Source organism: Halictus rubicundus, unplaced genomic scaffold (genome assembly GCF_050948215.1).
Source record: "Halictus rubicundus isolate RS-2024b unplaced genomic scaffold, iyHalRubi1_principal scaffold0160, whole genome shotgun sequence".
Lineage (NCBI taxonomy): Eukaryota > Metazoa > Arthropoda > Insecta > Hymenoptera > Halictidae > Halictus > Halictus rubicundus.
The window spans coordinates 226,801-235,826 of record NW_027488701.1 but is presented as its reverse complement, the minus strand read 5'-3'; the positions used below and the strand labels follow the sequence as shown (position 1 = coordinate 235,826).

Here is a 9,026-nt window from a genome sequence, read left to right as displayed (position 1 = left end):
CGAATCCCGCATGGAACGATTTTTTTTTCGTTAAACACTTTTTTCTTGTTCTTTCTACTACATCAGTCGTCTTCCCTGTGCAATTACAACTACAACAGTGTAATAACATAATTATAAAAAATTAAATTAGTTCAATATTAGCCAAAAGTAAGAATGTAGTTTAAATTTAATTAAATAAAATACGACGTTGATATCATTAATTTCATTTGACTATTTAATAGCTACTTATTCAATGTACTTCTGATATTGCTTTTCATTCGCAGCATATATATTCTAATAAATTTAATTATTTGGGATTGATAAAAGATTGAACAACAATATTTATAATAACTAGTTTTGAACATTTTTTAAGGGTAATTAAATTTAAAAAACAAAAAGAATGATTTAAAAATACAAAATATATTTCAGTATATACCATTAAACCCGATTCTTTTTAATTTTTTCAGTTTAAATTTTACTTTGGTATTGTTCCGTCACAAGACAAAACAAATATTTCAATATAACCAAACATCTGGGTGGCAGACTTCGGCCTACCTCCAGTTTATCATGTTTGTAATGCACTAGCATTTATGGTAGCGGCCCGGGACAAAATTTACAACACTTTACCGGGCGCAGGTTTATAACGCCTTTCCGGACCCATCGAGTGAGGGTACCGCGCGTCCACCTCGGCACAAGGTTACCCTCCCTTTGGCAATGGTAGGCGCCAACGAAGATCAATGACAATGATTGACCAATCACGAACAAATTAGAAGACAGAGATTCTTAGACCCCACCCACACCGAGATTAGCTGCAAGGAGTGAAGAGACGACAAGACCAGTCAACCAACTAGCCTCAAATAAACAAGTATTCCTCCGAGCAACCGTAGAGTCGTAGTCCACCAGAGCAGCAGCGGTCGTAGTATCCGCGTATTTCTTTTTATTTCTTCGGTTCTGTTAACGTCAGAGTCGATAGTGCAAACCGACACGGACAAGAGTGTCCCTTGCACTGCATTCCAGACAGAGTTGGGCACTATTTAGATAACAAATTATTTAAATAAGGATTCGAATCAAAGATATTTTATCTTTATTCGTTATTCGAAAGTTCGAATAAAAAAAGTATCTCTGTCGAATAAATAATTTTATTAGACGAGAATTTATCGGACGAATAGAGAGAATTTTTTTTATTCGAAGCGGATTTATTCGAACTTGGAATAAATTTTCATCTTTTATCTGTATCTTTTATTCAAAGGCTTCGGATAAATCTTCGAATAACTTTTGCCAGCTCGAATAAGCGGCGACGAGGTCCGACGAACGCCGATCTTCAAAGACCCAGCGACTGACAAACGGTATACAATGTAAGCAGATGGAGAATCGCGCACGAATGAAAGTTCAAACTTTTAGATTTTTCAATATACCTCCATAAAATTGCGGCGAGTGAATTGAGGGGCTTTTCCTGATGAAAATGAGTCCAAACTCGAGTGTAATCGAACAATTTTATTGATACGTAATGTTACGATAAAAATTAAAATCTTGTTGAAGATAATCCAAATGATGTCGTGTTTGGACTCATTTTCATCTGGATAAGCTCTACAACTTATTCGTATTAAAAATACTATTCGCATTAACACTATTCCTACCGAAACTTCGCGTATACCTATTTCTACCGCGACCGGTCAAATGACCGGTCTGTAGCACAACTTATATTTTTTAATATAGAATGAAGATAATAGCCAATTTGACAGTATAAAAATATAGTTTCTTTTATTTAGGAGTATATAATGTATATTTTATTCGTTTTCACCGCATAATATTTCGTTTACTATACCCTGTTGGGCCTGATGTTCCCCTAAACATATTATGAATAGGTGCTCTTCCAGGATTAGACCCTTCTTTTACTTCTTGCCAAACAGTTCCGTCTATAGCAGTTTCGATTACCTCTTCCTCATTCTCGCTATCGGAAGTAACTAAAAATCTCCTTCTCTTTCGTCCTCTACGTACGTTCGAAACATTCCCTTCGTCCTCATCGGTGTTCGAGTCGTTCTCAAATAGATCATAATTTTCCGTATTGTCATTTGCAATATCAAAAATTTCGAACGTCTTTACATTTTGGGAATGAATATTCAAGGGATAAAATAAAAACTAAAATATAAAAATGTAAATCAAGATGGATAAAAAAATGAACAAAAGATAAAATGTGAAACTTGCTACGAAGTATTGTTGGTTTGTTCACTTTTTTGAAAATGACACTTATAACGCGTAATACAATAGAAAATAAAAGTAGAATAATAATAGAATAAAAATACAAAATAGTAAAAGACTGCCGAATATGCTCCTTGTAACTTTCACGTTTTGATGCTCTCTGTCCAGCTCACGAGACTTTACTGATTTGAATTCGTGAGAAGACGTCTAGGCATCTCCTTCGGCTATGATTTTATTTATTTTACAGTCATAGTAGATAAGACGGTGTAAGAAAATCCGAGGTTCTGGACCGCTTCGGATACCAATCAAGCAAATAAAGACCGCGAGGCCGATAGGCGAGCGAGGACTGTAAGCACTTTTCGGCTAAAATCATGCCACAACTGCATTACCTTCCGTTTGTAACGACTTTATAGTTTCGGAATTGAGTCTTTGAAAGAATACTATTACAAAAAGATATAAATCGATCTACCGGTCAAATGACCGGTCGTGGTAGGTAAGACAGACTACAAATTTTTCTCAGAAAATAAACAATAAAAAAAGAAGTAAATATTGAAAAATGTATTATACGCATATTGTAGGAAAAGTCGTGAAGTTTAAAGGCGATTCAACTACGTTGTATATAGGAAATTCTAATCGAAATTTTAAAAACGGTCATTTGACCGGTCGCGGTAGGAGTTTGGACTCATTTTCTTCAGGAAAAGCCCCTAACAATTCACTCGTCACAATTTTATGAAGGTATATTGAAAAATCTAAAATTTGAACTTTCATTCGATGCGGGTTTCGATGGCGGACGAAAAGATTCTCAGCCGGAGACGTTTTACGGCCTGCACCAACCGAAACTGTTGAGAGTCAGAGTTATATATTGAAATGTAACGCAAATAAAATATTTTATACTGCAGTTTTAAGTTTCTACACTGTTTTCCTCAATATAAAAATGTTCAATATTACATAATACACCTACAAAACGATCAGGAGGCATCGAAACAATTGATTTTTTTTTTAACGACGATGCAATTTATAAAAAAATAAGAAAAATTGTTTCAGTATTATCTAACTACTGAATGTTTATAAAACTGGTATCTCGGAAACTTCAATTCGAAATGTGCACTTTCTTCAAATGATTGGACAATTCAATTATCCAATTTTCTTAAACATGTTTGTATAATCTGGAAAATCTTTAAAAATTACACATTAATAATCACGATGAGACACAAATAACATAATAACATAAACGTGGTCAACTGAAAACTTCGATATAAAATCGGCAATTTTATGCTTTCGGATTTATTTAAAAATCTATTTTGCAGTCAAAAATTCTGAAAAAGTCTCAGTCGTGTATGATATTAGGTAGAATATTCAAGAATTCTTTCGTAATTTTTTGTTGAGAATGGTACGACTAAAAATTAATTTGGTTTGGAGACACTTTTGACCATCTTATCTGTCTTTGTCTTAAAAATCAACAAAAAAAATTATTTAAAAAATATATAACATATTTCAGTATACGCCATTAAACCCGATCTTTAAAAAAGATTTCTAGTCCAAATTTCGCATTGATATCTTTTTTAGTTTAAATGTTGTAGCAAAATGTGCGCCTCGCCGAACCACGAATCGATTGTGCTAATCGATTGCGGCTCAGGCGCTCGAAACTTTGGTAACGTGAATTCGGTGGAACGCGTCGAACAGTCGAGCAGGCAGCTCACACGGACAGAATAGAGATACGCTTGTGTGTAGCGCGTGCATAGTAGAAGCAACGTAAAGGCTCGTACAGACCTGAAGATTTCGACGAACATTGCGCCGAACGGCGCGCCGAACAGCGAACGAAACGCAAAATCGACATTCATTTCGGCGAACCGAACGGCGCGATCTTGCGTTTCGTTCGCTGTTCGGCGCAATGTTCGTCGAAATGTTCAGGTCTGTACGAGCCTTAAGGAGACGACGGTACGAGAGCCAACCCTTCACGTGGGACGGCGAACAGTGGTGCCAAGGCGGCAAAAAATCCTTTTTATAAATTTTCGATTTTTATAAAAAAAAATTATTTTTGTATAGCCTAATAGTACGTGCATGATGTGCCAGTCAGATTTTTGAAAAAATTTTTTTTACGGAGATATACGCATGGTAAATAACCATTTCCTCGCTCCTGAGAATTCATCAGTTTTCAGTGCGATAGTTATGTAATTACTCCGCCTATAATTGAATACTTAGGGGTCTACAAATCATATGGGTTATTGCAAATGGCTTCAACTATTAACTGGTAAAAAAAATTTTCCAAAAAACGTTGTTTAACACTAAGTAATATGGACTAACCTGAATTCCCTTTGCGTTACGCTCATTTTTTATTTATGGAGGAATACAAAAAATCCTTTGAATAGCTTCGATTTGGAACTAATCGTTTTGGCAAGTTATAATATTGATCTAGCTTTGTGCAAAAAATCATGAGATACTTCGAGATGCTTTCGTCGCAATTTAAGTTCAAATATCAACTTTCGGAATTTCCAAGAATGAATCGCGTGTATGTCACGATTATTTGATGTTTCAGGTGGAATTTTTAAGGGATACATATCAGATAATAAAAAAAAATGACATTCATACATATAAAAAAATATTTAATAACAATTTTTTATGTTAAATAAACAAAGTTTTCGTTCACTGGACCACTGTCGCAAAAATGCAACAGGTATTTTTTGGTAGTGCTCCAATGAACGCTATAAAAATAATTTATGTAAGATAAAAAAATTGTTATTAAATATTTTTGTATACATGAAAAATTAATAAATCATATGCACTTCACATTTTTCTTTATTAATTAGAAATATTCCTAAAAAATTTCACCTGGAAAATCAAATAATCGTAGCTTCCGCACGATTCACTCTTGGAAATTCTGAAAGTTGATATTTAAACTTAAATTGTGACGAAAGGGTCTCATGAATTTTTGCACAAAGTTAGATCAATATTACACCTTGCCAAAACGATTAGTTCCAGACCAAAATCTATTAAAGGATTTGTTTTATGCTTCCATAAATAAAAAATGGGCAGAAAACAGAGATTTTCGATTAGCCCATATTACTTAATATTAACAACTTTGTGCAAAAAGTTTTTGCCAAATAAGCGTTGTAACTGTGGTAATCTTTCCACAGATTTTCAAACAAATTCGTTGGATAGTTTCATTTTACAGATTTTTTGCCGCTTTTTGGCCATTTGGCACCACTGTGCGGCGTCACGCTGTTATGCCGCAGGAAGGGGTAGATGAAGAGTATCCTCGAATAAACTCCAAACTCTTCTAGCACAACTTAGGTTTATTTGGGAATAGGTCGCCAAGCAAGAATACAAAGCGATTTTGTACACGACGAATAACTTTGTAACAAACGAGTCGACTGACGGGTTACGTGTAACTTCTTCTCTGTGTGTGTGTCTGTCCGCGCCCTTTCGCAGGGCCTTATATAAGGGTACAACTATGGAAGTTTGGTGGGGATGGATGACACTAGCACTTAGAGATAGGGAATGACGTGGAGGTCGGAATTTTCGCAGGGTTGGACTTTAATCTGAAATCTCAGTACCAGTGAGTAATTTGCCTTAGTCTAGTAGATGAGAAAGCCCGTGAGTTCTGACTCATCTATTTGTCTGACTTATCTATAGAGAATAGATAAGTCTGGTAGTCTCGCATAACAACGCGATTCTGGCATCACGACTGAACAAGTGTGATCGAGCTCGATGAATGCGGTAGTGTTTGTACGTGTCGTACTGTTATGCCGCAGGAAGGGGTAGATGAAGAGTATCCTCGAATAAACTCCAAACTCTTCCAGCACAACTTAGGTTTATTTGGGAATAGGTCGCCAAGCAAGAATACAAGCGATTTTGTACACGACGAATAACTTTGTAACAAACGAGTCGACTGACGGGCTACTTGTAACTTCTTCTCTGTCTGTCTCTCTCTCTCTCTCTCTCTCCGCGCCCTTTCGCAGGGCCTTATATAAGAGTACAACTATGGAAGTTTGGTGGGGATGGATGACACTAGCCCTTAGAGATAGGGAATGACGTGGAGGTCGGAGTTTTCGCAGGGTTGGACTTCAACATGAAATCTCTGTACCGGTGAGTAATTTTGCCTTAGTCTAGTAGATGAGAAAGCCCGTGAGTTCTGACTCATCTATTTGTCTGACTTATCTATAGAGAATAGATAAGTCCGGTAGTCTCGCATAACATCCCCTTCCTTATTTTAAAAGAATATACCTTGGTAAGGTATGTTCTTTTTACAAGATTGGTTTGAGTACGGTTTTACGCTTTGACGGTTTTACATAAATTGGTACGGGTTCGTCGCTAACTTCCTCGACAGTGAATGCTTGGTCATTTTGAGGTTTTGATGTGAACCTGACAGAATACTGAGGTGACGGTGTCGTTACATTTTCGTTATAAACGTGGGTACCTCCTGTATTGAAACAGTTTACATACTGATTGCAAGGTTTGAAGCATAAACTTATGAGTTTCCAGACTTTTAATTTGCATAATACATATAATAGAGCTAGTAGGATTAAACTAACGGTGATAATTTTAAGTGTGGTCCAGATGGTTTCGGTTATACCTAAAGATATGTGATGAATTAAAATATCTTCTTCTTCTTTACACGTTTAGAGTAAAGTTGTATCCAGATGGGATTTAGAATTTTGATGATGGATATTTGATATTTCCTACTTTCTGGGAATATATGAATTGCTTGCGCTATACATTGGTCTTGAAATGATGAAGTGAGAACTGGAGTCGTTCTTTCACAAATTCGGATTTTCTCGAAGATTTTACATTTGTGAATATCCATAGACTCGACAGGGCTGTAGTATTTAGTTGTGCTGTCTAGTAGTATATATCGAACAGTTATGCTAACTACATACATTAGTTTGTCCCGAATAAGGGGGATTGGTACTAGTTGATAAAGGTTATATTGTTCTGGTTCAAGAATTGGAATTTTCATTTCAAAGCAAAGTTGTGTATCATGTAAGACAAAAGTATTAACTTCGATGACTCGTTGATATAGGAAGGCTGATTCTTTCGTGGCAGGAAATAGCATCCTTTCAGCTCCAAATTTGGATTCAATGCTTTTTAGAATTGTTACTAAGTCTACTGAATTTAGCAATGTGGGGTCCAATTTTCCTTGGATTCCATTGTTGATTAAACTTCTGAGTTTGTGTGTTAATTCCCCGTATTCAGTTACAAGTTCAGATAATAAAGTTGCTGTACTGAGTTGAATTTGTCGCTGTTCTATCTTATCTGTAACCTGATAGATTGCTTCAGTGGTTACATTTATGAATGATTGAATTCTATCACGATAATTGGAAAAGTCTTTAACAATGCCTTTTACAATGGTTGTTTCTTTATCTAGGTGTACGGCTAAACTTTTACTATCTGTATAAAGTTTATCAAGTTCCGAATCGTAATATTCGGCGTCCTTTTGACTAAGGGTTCCGAATAATACATTGGCTAAATCTCCAATGGGATTCAACCAACCACGTTTTACATGTTTACTTCTATTAGGTAAAGTTATGCCTATACTGTATAACATACGCCATTTTTCGTTAATATCGCGGTTAAAACGTTCGTGTAGGAGACGATAAGTTTGATTAATTACCGGATTTCTACTAAGTGCATCAGCGTTAGAATTCAAACATCCCTTTTTGTATTGAATCTCGTAATCATACTCTTCTAAAATGATCCTCCATCGCGTCTGCATGGCAGTTGGGTTTTTCATGTTATTTAGCCATTTCAGTGGCTGATGATCAGTAATTATAACGAACTTTCGACCATATGAGTAGGGGCGGAAGTGCTTTACACTCCAAACCATGGCAAGCATTTCGCGATCCGTGGTTGAATATTTTTGCTCAGCTTCGTTTAGGGTCCGACTTGCAAAGCTGATTGGTTTTTCTTTTCCGCTCTCATCTTTTTGTGCCAGTACCGCTCCTAAAGCTTCACCGGATGCATCAGTAGATAAAATGAATTGTCTTTTAAAATCTGGGTACATGAGTACACGATCTCCGCAAAGTTCTGTCTTCAGATGTTGAAAAGATTCCTCTTGTTGTTGCTTCCACTCGAAGTTCCTGTCCTTTCTCAGAAGCGTATTCATTGGTTTAGCTAACTGCGAGAAATTTGGGATAAATCTCCGGTAATATCCTGCCAATCCTTGGAACTGCTTGACATATATAGGGGCTTCATCTGTGACAGGTATGCTATGCTCGGTCAGTTTTGTCATAGGCAGTGCGTCGCCTGGCAAAGCAAGGATGTCCTCAAACTCTCGCGATACCTTCCTGACTAATTCAATAGCTTTCGGATCTGTCAAATGGGCTACCCGTGTATTTTCGTCTAATAATTTTAAACGTTTTTCTCGACCCTCAATCGAGTCCTTACTAAAATGTAGGATCCTATGCAAAGTACCTGTTAGTTCTATCGTCCTATGCTTGGTATCTATCTTGGCTTCCTCCCCCTCAAGGAACGGCATGCCGAGTAACCCGTCTTCTTCTATAGGAAAACTATCTGGTACTATTGCTAAAATATGTTCACGATTTCCTACTGTAAGTTTAGCTTCTCTGGTTGAGACGACTTCTCTATCATCAATTCCATAAAAACGATTGATTCGCGCTCGTGTAGGTAAAACAACTGCTGCTGCTGCTTTTATTAAATTTATTCTCGCTCCTGTGTCTAGGAGGAATACTCGACTTGACCTGCTTTGTCCCATTCGGAGAGCAATTGTAATGTTTCCTCGATTTGTAATTCCTCGGTCAGATCCCGTGGGTTTGTTGACTGTATAAACCTGTCTTGATTCTTTCGTTCTCCTGAGCAAAACGCGTTGTTCGTCCGTTGACCGAAAGGAG

The 9,026-nt window shown here is 36.6% G+C and overlaps 1 protein-coding gene across 1 annotated transcript; it reads right to left on the bottom strand.

Moving 5' to 3' along the window:
- Positions 1–6,267: 6,267 nt before the first annotated feature.
- On the bottom strand, positions 6,268–8,653 carry LOC143363866 (uncharacterized). The gene is made up of 3 exons (XM_076804392.1): positions 8,247–8,653; positions 6,862–7,400; positions 6,268–6,705 (listed from the first exon to the last, which is right to left on the bottom strand). The coding sequence occupies exons 1-3, from the start codon at positions 8,651–8,653 to the stop codon at positions 6,701–6,703; spliced, it is 951 nt and encodes a 316-aa protein (XP_076660507.1). The 3' UTR covers positions 6,268–6,700.
- Between the last annotated feature and the right edge of the window lie 373 nt (positions 8,654–9,026).